The sequence below is a fragment of the Calypte anna genome, chromosome Z, assembly GCF_003957555.1.
Source record: "Calypte anna isolate BGI_N300 chromosome Z, bCalAnn1_v1.p, whole genome shotgun sequence".
NCBI classification, from domain to species: domain Eukaryota; kingdom Metazoa; phylum Chordata; class Aves; order Apodiformes; family Trochilidae; genus Calypte; species Calypte anna.
In genome coordinates, this window is record NC_044274.1 from 53,187,087 (window position 1) to 53,207,980 (window position 20,894).

General features: G+C 34.5%; 1 protein-coding gene across 2 annotated transcripts in view; it reads left to right on the top strand.

The window, feature by feature from the left end:
* ADAMTS6 (ADAM metallopeptidase with thrombospondin type 1 motif 6) overlaps positions 1–20,894 on the top strand; it is a 125,905-nt gene that overhangs the window by 56,159 nt on the left and 48,852 nt on the right. For both annotated transcript variants that reach the window (XM_030467371.1, XM_008503445.2), the window contains exons 9-10: positions 3,237–3,383; positions 11,965–12,106. In XM_030467371.1, coding sequence (XP_030323231.1) covers positions 3,237–3,383; positions 11,965–12,106 — 289 coding nt within the window. The remainder of the gene's footprint in view (positions 1–3,236; positions 3,384–11,964; positions 12,107–20,894) is intronic.

Here is a 20,894-nt window from a genome sequence, read left to right on the forward strand (position 1 = left end):
TTAACCTACCATGTCATACTTAGGGAAAGGAAACATTAGTATTCTCTCTGGATCTGAAGACTCCAAACCCTAAGAAAGCTAGAAATTCTTTAATATACAGATCACTGGTAGTACAGCTAGAAAGCAGGGTAATTGACAGTGAGAAAAAACAGTTCACTTGAATAGCATATTTCAGGTAACTTCAGTGCTATAAAAGTAAATGGTGTACAAAATAAGCCTCAGTGAACAGTACTGCAGGGCTTTCAGATTGATTCATATCTGTCTTCCCTGGATATTAAGTGTTTGGATAATAAATCAGGACAGAAGCATTCTGGCTGTCTCACAAAAATAACTGTTGAACTGTTGTCGTTTCAGATGTCGTTTCACACTAATCTGCAATAAGTGTTCTGGCAACCATAACTATCATAGTTAAGAACCACCCAACAAATCAGTAACTTAATTTTAAATACAAATGAAATTGTAGAGGTGTGCAGTATTGTTCCTTTGCAAGATAGAGGAAGGATAGACAAGAAGTTTACATTCCCATCCTTCCCTCTGTGTATACTCCAGGGCCTCTGGTTATCTGTTGCTGGTTTTGCTCAGTGTAGCTGAGGCTATTCATCTCCCCTGTGATTTTTGAGGTCAGATCTTAAGTTGGATGTGCATTACAAATAATTCTCTCAGATAATTTTTTCAGATATAAGGAGAAACATATTGCCAAAAACCAAAGAATCTGTTCCATTGCAGATGTTTGTAAATGGAGCAGGCAAAGAGCACTAGTCAGATGTGCTGCCTTACTATTTTTTAAAGAAGAATACAAACCATGGAGAAATTGCAGTAATAATGATTTTAGTTTTAAGTGTTGCTGCTTTGTGCAGTTCTTAAATGTAATGTAGGTGATCTCTTGTGAAAAGAGGAGTCATAATGCTTGAAAAAACCCAGAGCTGCTGGATTAAATAGTTTTCCTTGAGATGGTGGGTGGAAAGTAACTTCCTAGAAAAACTGCTGTGTTACCTGCAAAGACTTCTTACACTTTCCTCACTGATTTGGTTGTTCTTTTAAAGACAGTATTATTCTGTTAGTTTTAGAGAGGCTCTTTAAGCCAATAAAAGAAATACAGTCTACATATGTTGAGTTGGGAAAAGGTAAATAAATGGTAACAGTGACTTCAGGAAGAGCATTTTATGTTCCTTCTTTTCCCCCTGCCTTCCCACCCCAATCTAATTGCAAACATACTTTTGTAAAAGATGTAGCTTTAATGTAATCATGGCCAAATATAACCAGCATGTTCTGATGGAAATAGAACTGGTACTTTGGACAGAAATGTGTTTTCATCTGCAGTCCTGGCTGTAGGAGTGTAAATTACTGAGCTGTCATGGTATGCTGCCACTACCATCTTTGCAAGTAAATGACAGTAATTGCTAAACCTTTTTTTTTCTAAGCATCAGAAAAAATTCCTGGGTGCATCAGGAATCACACCTACCACTCACAAATGTGCTTTTATCATGCCAGGGGTATTCATTCAATGATATAATAATCTGAAGTGTCAGTCAGATCTTTCCTATGTGTAATATAGAACATGGCTTTCCGCATTTATGAGCTTTCATTCACTGAAATAGATAGGTGCAGGCATTGCTTCAGACTAGGTATTCTGTAGGGAGACGTCTCAGTGACAAGGATGGGATGCTTTTTTGATACGAAGTCCTTTCCCGGCCTGCAGGAAACACCCATCGTTCACTGGTGTTCCTTATATCCATGCAATTAATGGGAGAATAGTTAGCTATACTGTGTGCTTGTACACTGTTATGTTTAACTCAGGTGGTCTAACAGTACCTAATGTACTGAAGCTTAGAATACTGTGAAGGGTCCTGTATTTTTATACAGTATTCTGGAGCAGTATGTAGATGGCCAGCATCTAATCTACCACTGTTTTTATTTTTAGCCAGAGGGTCCTAAAAGTTTTGCAAATCAAAGCTTCAATGCATTTATGTTCCTGAGTGATGAGTAAGAAATCAAGGAGTCAGTCTTTTTTAGCATTTGTAATACACAAGGTTCTGAAGACTGACCTCTTTCCATGATCCAGCAAGAGTAAGTTTCTCTGCTCTGGGTGTGCAGAAGCTCAGTTCTGCTATCCCTTTAACTATATTTTGGTTTCATGGTCAAGGAAGCTCCTGTGTGTTTCACTGTGTGTCCCTCTGGTTTCATAAGCTTTGTGTGAAATTTAGGAAGAAAGAAAGAATGTTAACAAAGGCTAAAATTAAAAGAAATTAATTTTTTCCCCCAAGTAATTGGATAGAAATCAACCAAAGGCAAACTAAGATAATTAAGTTTTTGAGAAGTGAACATCATTAGGAAATACTCTATTCTATTCATATTATTTATGTCTGGCCAGTCTGGTATACGTTGTTGATTGGTTAGGAATAGCAGTGATAATTTAAACAAAGATAGTCTGTAATGGAAGTCTTTTAAAATGGATGATTTATGAATTTACTTCTAGTTTAAATTGATGGTCATGTTGATGTTTTATAGCTCTGAGCATGTATTTCAGTAGCATAGGATTTCTAAGACATAAGGATTCTTTTAATGCATTTCTTTTTCCACATTCATATAATCTTTGTTGAAAGTTAATTTATTTTTTGCCTGGGAATCTCTATTGTCCAAGTACCACCCAGGGGTTTCATACTGTGTTTCCTGCTGGTACTTAGTCATCTTCATTCTGACATCCTATGACAGAGCAGAGCTCCAATAGAAGCATCCCAAGTCACTCTGGGTGTGGGTATAGAGAGGGAGTGTCCATACAGCATGTCCCAGGAGTGACAAAAGGTGTATTCTGCTTGAGTTACCAGTTGGCTGCTGAATGCCTGTGCTGTACTGTTACAGCAACATCACCTGCTCTCTGTTTGTCCCTTTTTACTAATCCAGGTGTCAGTGGCACAATGGATATTTCATGTTCAGTACAATAATAAATAAGGACTGAATGCTCTGTGTTTATGTTGCAAGAATATTGTTTTAAAAAAGTAAAAGGTTTTCAAAAGTCTGTGGCATGAAAGAAATTTATATAGTTGTGCAATTTTTTGTGATCTGAACAAGCTAAACAGAAGCTTACTTTTCCTGATTCTCTACTTAAAGAGTTGTCCTGTAATAAAAAGTGTGTTCTTTTAGGTGTACTTTGATTTCTGTAAAGGTAACATTACTTTTTAAGAGGTCTGAACTGTAGAAAAGTAATGGGCTGTTTCTCTTCTCCTCTTTTTGGGCAGTTTTGGTATGAATCATGATGGAATTGGAAATTCCTGTGGGACCAAAGGTCATGAAGCAGCAAAGCTAATGGCAGCTCATATTACAGCAAACACCAACCCTTTCTCTTGGTCAGCCTGCAGTCGGGATTACATCACCAGTTTTTTAGAGTAAGTAATCTCTCAAGAAAAATACAAGTTTTTTAAAAATTGACACCTTTAGGATAAATAGTATAGATATAGTGACCTGTTCTGATGGTTTAAATTTTAAGAACTAAGAGACTGAAACATAGCAAGTCACTTAAGTTTTTTTTTTTTAGAGTAATTAGAGTAATTTTTCTGGCAAAAGTACTGGCAAAAACTGCTTCTGCTCCATTCCTGACTTTACAATTACAATTTTTAATCTGTTCAAAGCATTCTGAAGTGCTGATTCCATGTCATTGAATTAATCTGAGGATTATAAATGGAGAAGAGTGGAACTAGTCTATCAATGGTGGGAAGTATTTTTTTGAAGTATGTGTGTAATATGAGGGAATCTAGTGAAAGGAACAGGGTTGTAGCCCTTTCCTTGTACATTTCATCTCCAGATTTTTTTCATGCAGTCTTGTGTGTTTTCATCTATGAACGTTCTTCGGTTCCATTGGTGAGAAAATAAAGATTATAGGAGGGGATTTCTCTTTATTATTACCTTAAAATTGTGCTAACATAAACTGCGGTGATTTTTATCTAGAACTAGGTTGCTACCTGAAATTTTACTTCTGCATGAAAAAATAGTCAAAATATGTTAGTCTCAGAAATGTGCTCATGTCAATGTATGTGTTGGTGTGTATGATGTATAATGAAGCCTTTGTGTGTGTTTTAAATTGTGGAAAAGACAGCAGTTGAGTTCACTTAGAGGAGATTAATAACAGGATTTTTCAAAGTTGTGTCAGATGGGCTTCATGGGAGCAAACAGCAGTTGGTTGATAGACTCCTTATCATCACTGCAATTGTTCCATTAAGAAATAAAGGCTCTTCAGTTATTGAGACACTTTCTGTATATTAGGAGATGAACTTAATCCAGTCAAGTGGTCTAACCATGAGATTACTTAAAACAAAATGAGCTTTTCCTCCTCCTCTTTTCAGGGTGCTTACCTCAGAGTAAGGTGCTGTATTCTGAATCTTGCCTGAAGGGACCCATCCAGACCAATAAATTTTCTTTAGGTTGATTCAAATGTAACTTCCCACAAAATATAGAGAGGATGACTGAGTTGCTCTGAAGAGATGTTGGACCTCTCTATGAAGTCTTTGGGGAGAGACAGATTTTTAATGTTGGTGCTGTTCATATGAAAAATCTTCTTGGTTACTGTATCTAAACCAAAGAACACTGAATAAGTCATCCTTATGTGTATGTATCCTTATGGTTTTTCACAATATGCATTGATTTTCTCAGGAGAGGTATAAATGTATTCATTAAACACTACCATCATAAAAATATATGCAGGATAGTTTTGTTTTATCATTACCAATAATTTCTGTTGATTCAATATTGTTCCCATTAGTAGTCTTCCCAGTATGTCATGCAGGCTAGTTAACTTGTGACAAAGAATATGGTTTTTCTATCTCTTCTGAGATACTGGTTAACAGCTTAGTAGTTATGATTGTAAATTTAAATTTTAGATACTTTCTTCTAGCATTTGAGGGTTTGTTTCTTACTCCTACATTTCTACTATTCTTTGTCTCATTTACTTATTATTGCTCTCCTCAGAACTCCATTTTGATTCTATAGTTGTCCTGCCAATAATTTTTTTACTGGTGAACACATAATACAACAGATAGCTAAGAAGTAATTTCTTATTGGTTGAGAGGAGAATTGTCCACAAATCTGTGATTTGTGTTGTGCTACAAATATTGTGGAACTGAAAATTTGTGTATAATGTTCCTCTAGAGTTTTAAAATTCAGCCTGAACAAGCTTTCTTGTTTCTTTACTTCATATAGATGTAGTGATCTTTCAAGTTTTTACTGTCAGTTGAAGGCATTTTCACATGTGCCTCTACTTTATTTTTCTTTTTAAAACTTGCCTTATTCTTTACTACTAGCATCTCCATTATTGTTTTCATTCTGAAATAAAATACTGAATGTAGTAAGCAATATTTGAACTAAGTTTAAAAACAATATACATAGCAGCTTCAGTATTAGATGATCCTCTATAATATTTTAGTTGCATTTTTGCAACACACTTTTTAAATATATAAACATTATTTTACACATTGCAGTTATGAATAGATTTTCCAGTTATATAGGTTACTGTGCTAAATAATGCACAAGATAACTTCTCCTTCATCCTCTAATTTTGCAATCTAGTTTTTAAAATGCCAGAGTTATCAGATGTGATCTGCTCATTATAATTCCATGCGCTTTTTAAAATAATTGTTCGTGGTTCTAGTATTCTACAAACGAATTGATACTTTTTTCTTAAAATAGTTGGTTTATTATTTCATAAAGCAGAACATTCTGTAAAACAGTAGGTTTTTTTCTCCAGTTTGTAGTTTTGTGCCCAGCTTTTCATTCCATCTCCTCAGTGCAGTGAGAAGATGTTGAGACAGTTACATAGGTACCTGCAAGGCAGCTATCAGAAGCCTAGATAATTTCTTTTTTATCCATTCACACATTTCCTTGAGGCAGAACAACCCTAAGAGCAGATACTTTTCTGTTGCACGTGATGAACAGTGAGCAAGAAACAAAGAGAACCAGCGAGTTTCATATGATAGCAATTCTGTAACTGCTCCTATAAGAGCAGAACTTCCTGCATCCAGGCATGAAATGTTACTCTGTTTTATTCTCATACTTCTTCATAACTTAGCAACGGATGAGGAAAATGCTGATTTAGAGTGCTAGAGGGAAAGCCTCATGGTGAGGCTTAGGTTTAGGTAAGATATTAGGAAGAAATTTTTCCCTGTGTGGGTGGTGAGACACTGGAACAGGTTCCCAGAGAAACTGTGGATGCCCCCACCCTGGAAGTATTCAAGGACAGGCTGGATGGGGCTTGGAGCAATCTGGTCTAGTGGGAGGTGCCCCTCCCCATGCAAGGGAGTTTGGACTAGCTAATCTTCAATGTCTCTTCCAACCCAAACTATTCTGTGATTCGATGAAAAGTAAAGACAAAGTAAAGGTTTGTATTGGTGGTAGATCAGCCAGTACAGGTTCTGAAATGACCAGAGAAATTGTTTTTTTTTCCCAAGGAAAGCATTCCTTATAGCACATAATAACTGTTGTTTGTCAAGCTTTATTTTAGAGTGAACGTTTGGCTGAATCCAGTTTACTGACTGGAGTGTTCATAAGTGCTTTACAATGGCTTTAAATTTTATTAACCTTTTATGGATTGAAATGCAGAAATACTGTGAATTGAAAGGTTGGAGATCAGTGTCAGAGAACAGAGATTCCCATGAGGGGTGTAGAAACCTCAAATATGTGTATATAGGAGAAATTAACCAAGCCTAAAAATATAATTTGTTGAAAACCAGTGTAAATTTCATTCTATATAGCATATGTGTGTGGATATGCACTTATTTTTAATTTTAATACAGATATATAACATGCAACTTTCATTATATCCAGTATATATTTGGTTACATGGTGTACTTGCAGATCCACACAGATACATAGACCTAAGGAAGAGAATTTTCTGCTTGGAATTCCTTATTCAGTTACTTTTATGTTTTGTCATAAACGAATCTGTGTGATTTCTGGAATCATACTTTGTTAATCTTCTCAGTAGCAGACAGGAAAAGTTGTTAGAAAAAGCCAGATGTCTAGCTCTGTCTTTCAAAGACAGTATTGTCTTTCCAAGGTGAATGGAGAGGAATCAAGAGTCTTGAGTAAGACTGAATGAGTAAGATCTATCACAGGAAATTCTTGGAGAGTCTCTAGAATTGCCATACATCAGGATTTAGATTTGAGACTATACCTTTCTAACTGTGGAAAGGAGCCAAAACTACCTTGGTCCAAGCAAGTCTGTGTAGACAAAACAAAAATCACCCAGTGTTTGGGCCTAGACATGGTCTGTGCAAGAGTCTTGAACACAGGAGTGGATATGTAAAATAAATACAAGGTATGCCTATAAATATGCTTCCTATGCTATCTATGTCAGATTGGCCAGTCCACTGGTATTCCAGAAATGTAAGTTAAATTTTTTTAAAAAGTACAAGCCAAGACTAATTTAAACAATAAGGTCACATGAATCATATAAAAATTTCGTATCTCACTCTACAAATCAGTGCAGAAAACTTACATTCGTTATTATCTGTTGACCTATCCTTTGGATGATTTTATCTTTTAAGTTTAGTAGGATTTTTTTTTTTCAGCTATAGGGCAATTCAATAAAAAATGTATGTTCCAAATTTCTGTAGATTTCTAGAACTTAGGAAGTCTTACATTTTGCTTAAAAGGCTACCCAGTTAAAAAATCAATTAGTCTGTTTTAAAAAAGTTTCTGTAATCTTGGGATGTCAGTATGTTTTTGAGTGTTGGCTTTGCAAGTATTCTTCTTGTCTACCTCTTACATTATTTAAATTTTAAGAAATTTTAAGTGCAGTATTAGCAGCAGATTCTCATTAACTAATCTGTAGAATGTTTGATAAAATAAATACAGAACGGATTGGCTCGCTATTTTATAGCACATTGTCTCCCAAATTCTCAAGGCAAGATACTAGCAGATTTTGGTCAGTGAATGATTTCAATAGATGCATCCATAGATTTTTCCTAGTATGTCTGCTGCTTAACTATTCAAATGAGTGAAAGAATGCTTTGGAACAGGAGGATGGTGGAGGAAAGTATGAATTTAAAAAATAGCCATTTATCTACTAGCAAAAAAGAAAAATTGAATATAATGAAAAGATTGTGCAATATTAGGGGGTCTTTGCTATAAAACACATATTAAGGCACAAAACCAGCCTTGAATTAAAGACTGGAACGAAGCTGAATTTATCGTGAGAGTGTGTGGTATATCCACATCAATATCTGAATCTCCCTAACATTCAAGGATGTTTTCATTTAATTACTCTGTTCTGATTAATTTTAATTTTAAACATACCACTCCAAATCACTTCCATTACTTAAGTCCGGATTCTGCAAATATTTATGTGATTACCTGCAGGCTACTGAGCAATCTGCAGACTGTGTTTGTTAATGTCAAGCTAAGCAGCTTTTGCAACCTGTATAGAACTCTATCCTGGTGCTCTATAAAGATGAGTTTTTACTCACTAGAAGGATGTAATGATTATGAAGTTAGGATTCTGTTAGGAGCCAAATGTTACGTGTAGGCAAGTAAATAATTCATGTGTTTATATATATATGTATAAAATTCACTGTGCTCATAGGTAATAAATATTACCTATTATAATAAATATTGTTGTATTATAATAATGTTTTTTCCATATCTTGATGGATAATTTCATAATGGAATTAAATAAGGTCTTTTATATGCTATCCATATGTACATATGTATATGATTATTTAGCTGTAAGAGATAATTACAAATCCTTATAATACTTTTCATTTTTGAGTGTCTAACATAGCTTGCATTATAGTCTGCGTTATTATTTTGAGGAAGCAATTTTGAGACAGTTGAAACCTGTTGTCAGTGCTAGTGTTCTGGCTTAAATTTTTTCAACCACTGAAGGAGTTGTGTTGTAGTTTGTATGTTAATGAGATATTTGGGGATACTGTAATAGGAGGATAAACTTGGGAAGGTCCAGATCCATATTTTTTGCTTTTCCTCTATTTACCTTGGATACAACAGTGATGTGTATAGAGGTTTTCCATTGTTCACTCTGTAAAGCATTGAATCCCTACCTGGTTATCTTGATCAAACAGTCAGCAGTGATAGCACATCTGAGATCTTAAGGTTACAGAGGATGCACTAATGTCCTTGATGTTCTTCCAAACAGAAAATTAAGTTGTTACTCCATGATATTAAAATACAAAGCAATGCTTAAATTATATTAGAGTGTTTTACAAATATCGCTTGACACTCTACAGTGGGATACTGTGAGAGAATGATACAAAGATTAGCTGTTTCATAATTGAAGCCAGTCCCACCACGTCCCAAAAAACCTTATGTAATTTACCTAAAAATTAGGCAAATAAGGTCATCTTTGAGTACTAGTAGGATCTTGTGGTGTAAATAGAGTGTGAGGATGAGTTTGTGGTTATTCTTTTCCTTGATATTATATATCTTACATCTACAGAAAGTTTTATTTTTAAACTTTTATAGGCCTGATTGTTAATAACTGTTAGATCTCTCTTTACAAAATGCTCCAGTACCATTCTTCATCTTGCACCCTTATGGTTTATTGCCCTGTATTTACGAGACTGTTTTTTTCTCAGGTATCTGAGTTTTACTTTAATTGAGCAAAGACAAAGGGAGAACAAGGACATACACTCCAGAATATTACGTAATTGTTGAGTCCAGTATTAGTTGTCTGGAAGGGTTATATTGTCCACAGCCTACATTCATATTTTGCACAGCTTTGGTGAGACCTTTCAGTACCAGTGGAAAAGTCCCAGGTTTTATTAATGTGTTTTATAACACATTACTTCTTTTCCGAAATATTTCAGTTTGCACAGTACAGTATCAAGTTCTCACAATAAGTTTGTAAAATGTGTCCGTGTTGTTTAAGTACTTCAAAGAAGTACAAAGAAGCAGAAGGAAAGCGAAATAAATTTTCAGCCTGAGAGGTGGTGATATATAGTAGCTTGTAAGTGACTCACTGCTGAGTAGTAATTTTCTTGCTTTTTTTCTCCTACAACAGTATTTTATTATTGTGAAAATCCCTTCATTAAAGCAGAGGAGGCATATTTTTGTACTTAATACAAGGAGCTTTACTTGCATTTCTGCAATTACGTGCCTTGTGTTGTAGGTATAGACTTAAATTTACAGATTTGGTGAATTTAAAGGTTTATATCTGATTCTGTTATCTAATCCATGCAGTGCTACATATGTCTATGGACAGAGTCACTAAAGAAAATCAGGGGTTTCACTGCTGTGGTCTTGGATATCTGTTTACAGGATCAGAGTTTGCAGACAAAACTCTGCACTACTAGAATCCATGGAAATGTTCCCATCGTGTGCAATACCAGCTCAAGCTGATGTCAAATGCTAAACTACGCAGTACTTGTTCAAGCAAAGTTCCTATCTGCAGTTTGGTCCAGACAATGTGGAAAATGCTGATTGCATTTCAATTGTTTCCATACTGGAATTATTAACACTCACACAATACAACACTGAAGAATTTCAGAAGAATGTAGGATAGATTCCCAACTTCAGCTTTTAGAAAATACACGTGCTTGCCATAATTAAAGGGGAAGTAATGGGGCAAGTACATTATCTCTTTATGCCAGAACCACACAGTTGATATTTTAAAGGTAGATTGCATCTGATCTGTGAGGGTATGTGTGTGTGTGTGCAGGTGCATCACTCTAAATTCATTAGGATTATTAACTAAATATTGCTGGTTTTTTTCTGTGAGTATCTGCTTATTGCCTTAGTTGCTGTTTGCCTTCTGAAATGGTGAACAGTTGTTTGTTTCCTAAAATAGGGTTAAAATGAGAGCATAAAATATGTAGTTAAAGGAGGCTTTTTGCTCTTTTTTAATCTGCAGGTGTGAAAACTGTAGAAAATTTGAGATCTTCAAAAAACAGTGTAAAACATTCACTTTTGAAATTACATTCCTTTGGCAAGGTGCATGGAAAAGATTTGGAAAAAAAAACCCATCAGTGCTGGCAAAATTTGTAGGAATGTCCTAAAAAAATTTAAAGTGTTGGCATAAGAATTCTTTAAAAATCCTCACTTATTCACATATGAATAGAAAACAAAAAAGCATCTGTCGTCTTTTATGCACACTGACTAAAAAAACTGAGTAATTTATTCAGAAAAGTACAGAGATTTCTCAACAGACCATTTTCTACATTTGGATTTCTTTGTTATTTATTCTACTACATGAAAATGTTGTGGTTGAATATCGGCATATTTTGTAAAAAAACCACTAACCACCAGACAAAGACTATTTTAGTTCTAATATGAAGTTTTAAAGACTAAATATTATCAATACAGTAGCAAGGATCCAAACAATTTTTTTCACTCACTCTGGTATAGGTAAATTTGAAGATCCTGCAGAATTTTTACCACTGTAACTGTTTTGTTCAGGAAAAGCATGCAAGTCAAGGTCCTAACTCTCTAAACGTTTAGATATATTGAAATTTAAATGTGTTTTACTTTTGTATAAACAAGTTGAGCTGCTCATATCTAAAGATTGTACTTAGTTGTTTGAAAGACCAGAAGGGCCATTAAGAATTGTAAAATGAACTTGTTTTAATTGCCTAATTTGTTTATTTTTTCATCTTGTGACCAAATGTAGCTATTCTTCAGTGAAATTGAATAGGAATTTTAAAAGAAAAATGAAAATCAGTCTTGTGTGGCTCAGAAATTATCACACTTTAAAAAAGGATAACATATGAAATCTATTTCACAATCTAAAATAAGCATTTTTTGTTAATAATGATGAAAAATTATTTTAAGATCTTAATTCCCTCTACTTTTTTTTTTACTATGGTACTAAGTGTGCCATCCTACTTTTGTTTGTTTATTGCGATCATATTTGTGTCAACACCCAGTGCTGTTAAAAGTAAGAACTAGATACATGATACTAGTTATCATTACTGTCATTTACAGTCAGTAGAGTTCCTAATTGATTTGGTCCTTTATGTTGAACAGTTCGGGCCGTGGTACTTGCCTTGATAATGAGCCTCCCAAGCGTGACTTTCTTTATCCAGCTGTGGCCCCAGGTCAGGTGTATGATGCTGATGAACAGTGTCGCTTCCAGTATGGAGCAACATCCCGCCAATGTAAATATGGGGTAAGAAGTCTTAATCCTTATGCTGAGTGTTCTGCTTAGTCATTTGTATATATTCCTTTATAACATAAATCTTTAGTTAGATGTAGTAGTGGGGAACAGATTTCCACAGCATGTCTGGTGCCATCATGCGTAAGCAAAGAGTACATTTTAATCCTTATGCTGCATCTTTTGCTTGAGTCATTTTTGTATACTGTACACCAAAACGGGTGGGTAACAATGATCTGTGGAAAGCATTCTTTAATTTTAGGAAAAAAAGGAGAGCAGATCCTGCTCCTCATGAAGTGTACTACGGAATTTTTCCAGATTTCAGTTGACTGAGATCAGATTCATGTTGTATTGATCTTGAAACATGAAATCTGTTGTGCTGGCTTTAACTTTTCAATTTAAAGCTACGTTTTGAAATTACTTTGGTACTTTTATTGACTTGTCAGGTCTGGTTTTTGTTTTGTGGTTTGCTTTTTTTTTCTTCTTTTTTTTTCTGATATTGAGTTTATTGTTCTCACATTGTTCAGATCTCTTTGTGGAATGATTAATTATGGTTATGGCAACAGCAGAACATGAAGCTAGATAACTGAATAGACTAATGAATAGCTACATACTAGCAAAGCCTTGGCTGCAAGTACTAGTGTTCAATAAACAAATCAATCTACAGTAGAATAAAAATCTGCACAGGTAGGCCATGGTGCAATAAATCTATAAATAGTTAGTTAAAATCTTACATCTCAAATCATGTAGTAGAAGGATACATTTTGCTGTGCTTGTCATCAAACAATCAGCTGAGACTACATTAAATAAGCCTTGAAAACATATCTAGTGGTTTAAAAGTAAACATTTAAATTTTCAGATGATTCAAGTAAAACAATGTAATAATTGAATTTTAACTCTGTTTACTTCTCTAAAGACTAGCTACAAAGAAATCCCACTTTTAATATCCCAGGGGTGATAAATACAACATTATTCTTGGGATATCTCTTTGGCAGATCGCATTGTGCAAAGATGTATGTAGCTGGTTGGCTAGCTTATGGAGTCTTTCCTGATCTTTGATGAAACCTATTTTGGCCTATATTTTTCCTGTTTAAATTCTCACTTCCCACCACTGTTCCTTAGTGGACTTGTTTCCTGTCACTGCATCAAAGTAATTTTTTTTTTCTGTTACAAAATCTCACCACATGCACTTTTATTTGCAGATATTTAATCCATCATCTATAGACTTCAGAATTATACTGCATTTTTAATTAAACTGTATAGTTAATAACGTGCAAAACCTGCCTTTTCCATATGTATGTTATTGTTTTCAAAAAGTGTTTAACTCTGTAGTTGTTGTGATGATCACAATACACTTTTTTACTTAAACAAGTTTCTAAAACTGGGAATGATTGGAAGTAATGAAGATGTGTAGGTAATCTTGGCTGTCTGCCTTCTGCTTTCTTTTTGTTTTATAAGGTTTTTTGGGGGATTCCCATGTAGATTAAAAAAAAAAAAAATAAAAAAAATCAACGGTTAAAAGAAGTTACATCTTCATGTGACATTACCAGTCCTCTGAACTGATGCAAAGTATTGTTCCATCAGTGTACCATCAATGTCAGCATAACTGCTAAGGATCATAAAAAAACCCCAACTCTTTTATGTAATAGGACTCATACTGCATATATTAATATAAGAGGCTATTGAAGAAGTCTGTTAATAGTACCACTCTGAAAATTGTATGTATTTAAAACAGTGTCTACATTTGAAAATACAGTCTTCCATAGTGCTCTGAAAATGAGAAAATGGTTATTATGATCATACAGATTTTGGGTGATAATTTTGAAGTGGGAAGAAAAGTCTTTGGAAGATGGTAATGCAGATGGAAAATAGCCACCCAAGAAATGCCTATTAATACGTGAAAAGATGTTCAGAACTGAGTAGTGGAACTAGATCTAAGTTCCAGACAAAGTTAAGTTGGATACGCTGCTCAACTCTTTCATTAACACAAGCAAGCAGCCAGTGCTTTGGACATTTCTACTTGGTGTAGCTATTCACATGAAGATGCCATTATTAGTTCACTGGTCTTATTCTACACATGTGCAGGTATAGACATGTAATTAAATGTAGTAAAAATCCCTAATTGTGGACCTAGTTTAGGATACTAACATCTTTCTAGCACTTCTTTTCGTCGCTTCTTTTTAAAGTGACTGGTAAAAAAAGGGCTTGAGCAGGTTTTTCAAGATGGGGTTTAGTGACCCATAATGAAAGAAATTATAAACCAAGGAGAAATCTCAGAGAAAATTGCTTGTCTTTTTCTTTTGCTCATGTTCTTTACTGATTGAGATGGTGAGACATGACAATAGAAACAGACTTTCAATCAAAGGCTAAAAAACTCTGCTTTGGACTCTGCTGTATGTAGCTGTTGGGATTGTTGGTGTTTTTAAGGTAACTTGGAAAATTTTCATGTTCTTTCTGCACTGAAATTCTATTGTAATGTCATATTAACCTTTAGAAAAATTCCTTTTCAGCCATCTAGCTTCAATGTTAATCTGTGTTCATTGCCTTTTCTCCCATATTTCCTCGTCCATTTCCTCTATATGTTCATTTTAAACTGTTTGTTGCTTTTGATCATAAATAACATCTTAATCTTGAAAAAATTTTCACATTTAAGTGTCTAAAGCCTTTTTCACTTAGGAGCTTGGAGTTAAATGCATGGGGAGGTGTTTGAACCAGGGAGGCATCAGAACTGAAGTACTAAAGGGACTGTTTGTGTGTATTTACTGAAAAGGAGCTAATTTGACCTTACAGGGAGCTCTCTGATAGCTGTTTTCATATTACTGTTAGACCTAATTAAACTTTAGTTTAGTCACTTATGAACAGAGCTGTTTCAGCAAAAATGTTGTGGCTATTGGTCAGGTTTCCCTTATATTTGTTAAGCATACAAGGTCAGACAAGAATTCAAAGGGCTACTTCAACTCTTTGAGCTGAAAAAATAAAACTACATACTAGAAAATAATATTGATCCTTCTAATGTTACATGTGCATTGTTCTATATTCTGCACTATTTCTGATACAAGGGCAATTTGAGAGAATTTAAACAAAGGAATAGATACTTTGAATAAAAATAATTAGGAGGCAGTACCTCAAGCTATGTAAAATACCTCACTGTTAGAGCACACTTTCAGATTCAGGAGAGTGTTACATTTATGACTTACAGTGAGCCAAATTGTAATGGTGGAAATTTTGCCATACAGTGATGACACATAGCTTTTTCCTAAAGGCAATGCATACTTTCAGGTATTTTCCTGGATTCACTGTAGTGGTAGTTTTGAGGCTGGTAAGAACAGTGCCAGTCCCTGTTCATTTGTGTAGCTACTGGTTATAATACATCTTCTGGGCTAAAGCAGAATTCTGATAATTCTGCTAATTATCAAATGTGTTTCCTTCCCTTGCTTTCTTTGTATGCCAGTTCCCCTGATAGTTCAGAACCTTTTAAAATCCTTTTGTTTAGGTGAGTGTAAGAACTTCTTTCCTGGACTCTTTACCTCCTTAACAGTTGAGCAATTGCCTAATAACAATTGACTGTTGGCCGTGTCTGAGTTAATGCAGGAAAGAATTTCATTCTTTTCTTTGAATTTATCTGTTTATGAGTTTAAATAATACCCAAAATATGCCTGACTGTAAGTTAGAGACCCCCACATTTTTAGGACAGAGGCTAAAATCTCAGACATTTTAACAGCATTTAATACTTTATGCATGTGCTTAATATAGCTGTGGTGCATTTTATTATCTGTGAAACTGTTGGCTGCTAGGTTGGGTTTCAGAAATAGTGTCTTACAATTCCTTGTATGTTTTTTTGCATTTTATGCTTTTTGAACATAATAGGTGTAAGTAAATAAATTGAGTAAGGGGGAAAAGGGGACAAAGCTCCTTTCTTTTGCAAACATGGCTTCGCTGATACCAGCAGGATCATTTTGTATTTCATTTTGTATTCACATACAAATACATAATTTGTATTACTAGCACATCTAGTAATGTATTTTAGCTGATGACAGGTAGTTCTCTTCCTTATCATGGTCTTATGTTTGCAATTAAGTCCTGAAATCAGTTTGCCAACAAAAACATCTTTGAACTCTAATAACAGTTTTTATTCACATTTATTAGTGCATTTTGGAAGACAGAGGTCAAGCAATGAAGTAACTTGTAAACAGGCAGAATGAAGACATATTCCTAGAATAAGAAAATCTCATGCTGCCTTCAATAGCTTCCCTTGCCTTTGTTGTCTCTAGGAAGTTTTTAATGAGTTACAGAGAGTGACCATAAAGCTAATTACATTAATGGAAAGTTGCTAGGTAAGTGTGGGCTACAGAAATACAAAACATGGTAGTTGTGATAACTTCACTACTTACTAGTTTCCTATATGCCAGTTCAGAGACAAAAAGTTTAACTGATCCAGTTAGTAATGGCCATAAAAAAACAGCATCAATCAGTTAACTTTCAAAGCTGGGAGAATAATTGAATTCTTGTATACAAAGGTTGTAATCAGGTAATATAAACTTTCATCTTAGTGAATTAGACTATTTTCATGAAACACTGGTACAATTTACTCCAGTTAAATAAAGAGTAAAATTCATGTAGCATCTTTATTGGATAATAGAAGCAGATTCTGAAAGCTTTTGTTTCACAGAAGGCAGAGAAGTTGCTGGTGTTACCTTTGCATCATAACTACCTTTAATTCCCTCACCTGTTAATACTGTGACTCTATGATTGTGTGTATTCTGTTGTATCTACAGTTGAATCTGTACATACTACTTAGTACCTCTCTGAAAAGTTACTTTCTTCCACCAGCTTCATATACCATACCATGACTTTGTACTTGGTGTTTGTTAGCAGATCAAAAGTAGTTTGATCAGATGGATTTATATGACGTTGCTCACAAAGTGAGGTTAAAACCATTATCAGGCAAAGAGTGTAGATGAAGATCCCAATACTATCCTTCGTCTTATTTTACAACCTTTCCATTATTTTTAGTTTCATAAGGTCTTGCTGATCAAGTGCAAAACCTCCTTGTGCAGGCCTTTTACATGAATGATTAAAGTTTTCAGTCATGAAAATTTCGAGCTTTTCTTGTGTTAGGATTTGTTTACTAATTTCAGTAAGAACATTTGAAATACTTTCAGCTTTATTCTTAAGGTGACTTTTGTTTGCTCCCCTCTTTTGTTTTTTTTGTTTGTTTGGTTTTTTTTCCCTGAATGGTTAAGATGTGTATAGCCAAGGGAAATCACAGAAGTTTGACTCTTTCTGAATTCTAAAGTGGTTTTACAAGTTTCTGTAGTCCTCTTCTTTCTTCCCCAGTACTATCTTGTCCCCCGCTCCCTTCCTTTTTTTCCCTTCCTTTTTTCTCTTTCACAGCAGGCACAGATGTAACACCAGTGTTCCCAGATCTTATGGAAGCTGTTTTTAAAAGTGCTAGGGGAAGCAGAAGGAGTACATGACATGATAGTAGGAGCAGTAATGGGATTTCAGATGCTGGAATGTGGTTAGAATAAAGATGGGATAGTTTGCTTGGGTTTCAAAGGGAAGGTGCTATTTGTAGGTGATTGAGCTTGTGGGGCTTCTGTAGTTTCTGTTAGGTTCACATAAGCACCCATTATTTAGGGAGGAATGCTGGTAACAATATGAATGTACAACTTAAGCTTTGGATTCTGTTTCACACTCTTTCAGCACATTGTGATTCATAAGATGCTGCACCACTGAATGAGCATGTGGTAGTGGAGCACTGAAATGGTAACTTTGGGTGCTTATCTGAACTAAATTTTGAACTTTCTGAAGTTCACCCATAATTATATGTAGTCTTCTAGTTATAAATTTTGTTGCCATCAGTATTTCAGCAGCAAGGCTGCAAATGCCATGGGTTGATGCTTTTCAGGTCTGAATTTTGTTAAGTTACCATTCAAGCTAATTATTTTCATGCTGTATTTTAGCAAATGCTCATCAAGAGGTGCAGCATATTATAGATTAAATGTGCTGAAGTAACATAACATCATAATTAACATTTTAAAATTGAACAAAGAATTAAGAAAATTAACAAAAAATTAAACTCCCAAAGTATCAGACTTGAATGTGCATTGTGAATGTATTTCCCATCTAATATTTTTTTAGTATTATGGGCCAAATTTGTGGGAAGCTTTCATTAGTGTTTAAAACATTAAGAACAGCACAGTAGTTTGATCTTCACTCATACTACTGAGTTTTCATTGTGCTGTATTGTTACTATTTATCATTATTATGATATGGAATGCTTAGACGTTACATAACTTGTAATGCCTAAATGTAACTGCATGACACAACAGAAGGAGGCTCCATCATTGATAACACTTAGGCAAAGGAAGATAATTTGATTTGCTGTTTTTTTTTCTCTAGATGGGTTCAGCTTTGTTTAATTTACTGCAAATACAAGCATCTGAATTCCAAACTGAAGTCATGGAGCCCTAAGATACACCGTTACAGGTTGTCATATATCTTGTCTTGATCTTGTGGAAGGCCTCAGCTTCAGTTTATGTTTCCTGGATTTTTAAAACACTTTCCCTTGTTTGCTTTACAAATTAATAATTATTAAATTCACACATATGGAGATTGACTTTGAGATCATGGATTAATTTTCAGGTTATACTTCTTTCTATAGCTTTCAGTAAATTATTTATACAAATTCAATGTTGGCAAAAAATACGCTAGCTTCATCTTGTATCTGTCAGTGAAGAAAGAACTACCCTAAAGGGTCACTGTATGGTTGTGGGTGGGGGTGGGTGGGTTGGTGTGCGTGCATGTGTATGTGAGTTTTAGTGTGTGGAAAAAAGCAGTATACTCCAAGGGCAGTTCCTCATATGCTTTTCAAGCTGGCTGATAAAAAAACCCAGTTGCTTAGAGATATTACAGATAGGATGGTGATAGAAAGGGAATAGCTCAAATCAATAGTTACCAGGCTAAGTTAGTATTAGGTATAGGGCTGAGGTGGAGAACTGAAAGTTTTATCATTTTAGTAAGAATTTCTCTGCTAGCTTTCCAAAACCAGATGAAAATAAAGAAGACATGCCCATATAACCTGGTACAACTCCATTTTCATTTAATGAAATAACAGCACAGATGAGTTTTCCATTTGTTTTTACGTATCCTATTTGTTTTCAAATTGGTATTAATGTTTTTTGTCATTGAATGTTCATGCTTCAGATGCTACTCTTCCTTTTAAATGCAAAGCAACGGGAGAATATTTGGCTATATTTCAAGGAAAATACAAAAATATTTTCTGTCTTTATGTAAAAGTTGATCCAACCAATTGATTGGTTGGGTTATTTTAGTTAATAAATCCTCTATGTTTCACATAGCTTTCCATTAGGAAATACTCTGTTGATTTTGGGACATTGTATGTCTGTCTCAAATTAAACTTAATGATTTGAGCACAGAGGTTTGTGCTCAAATATTAATAGTATGATACAACCCATAGTAATTTGAATTTACTTCTCTTTTGTATTCAAGGATTTACTGAGGCAAACTCCTGATGAAATTAAGGTCTGAATAAGGACTACCTATGTTAGCAATAACACCTAGTTTTGATTTAGTGCTTTTAATTCTGTCTCTCTAAGCATGTAGGAAAATACTTTTCTCCTTTTTTGGAGTAGGGAGACGAGCTGATGTGCTTAGAATTATCCTGCAAACAGATGAATTACTGAAATAGTTTAGGTGTGCTGTATCTGTTAATTCACAGTTCAACTGATTGATTGGAATTAAAATGTCTGGGTGGTGTTCAGTAAATCTAATACCACAGAGAAGCCTGAGTATACAGAAAGATTCCTATCAGAAGGAAATTGTTAACTGCTCTTGGATATGTTATCCTTTCAATGTTTTAATTATTACTTCCCGAAATGTTAATATATAGATGGTATACTTGTGTAAGCATATGAGAAGTGAAATTCTGCATGTAAACTTTGGAGCACAAACCTGCATTCTGGATTCAAATAACCCTGAAATACATGTTTTCAAATTCCAGACTGTTACTCAAATGTGATTTTTTGTTTCATTTTATGTTGGAATGGATGACATCTTTGTTTCTTAATGCAGTTGAATTTTTGGCTTTTCAGAACATTGAACCAAACTTCACAAAGTCAGCACAGCTATTAATTCAACATTTGCATTTCATCAGATAGAAAATAAAGACAAAGTCAGCAGTAGAATCACCACAGTCTGACAGTTTCAATAGTGATTTGACAATGTAAACCACACATGAAACATAAGCAAGTAAACTTCATTAATTTTTCTCAGCGAAATGGGAAAATAAATGTAAAGGAAATATGTCAAGAATATGATAGGAACACCTCATACTAAGAAAAAAACCAAACAGGTGTACTTTGAAACCAATAGTGTATTGAAGTTTGGATTAAAGATTGATTTAGATGTGAGTTGTTATCACCTTAATGGATGTGAAATTTGTGATCTTGTTATATTTCTCAAAATTCTTTGTGATGTGTCTTCTGTTCTTTCCCTGTTTTGTTTGATACTCTAAACCATATATTTACTTGTGTGTATCTTAATCTGAATATTTTATCAGCTAAGTGGCAAAAGCAAGTGTTTTATTCAGGGATTCAAGACAGTGAATATTCAAAGTGTTTCTATTTCTTAAAAAAAAAATCTAAAAAATAAGATAGTTACAGTTATGTACAGTTATGCAACTAATAGCTTTTACAACACCCAGTATTCCTTCTCAATTTGCTTCAATTTTCATAGAGGCACCCACCAAACAGAATGAGATACCTTGGCCCTAATTGTC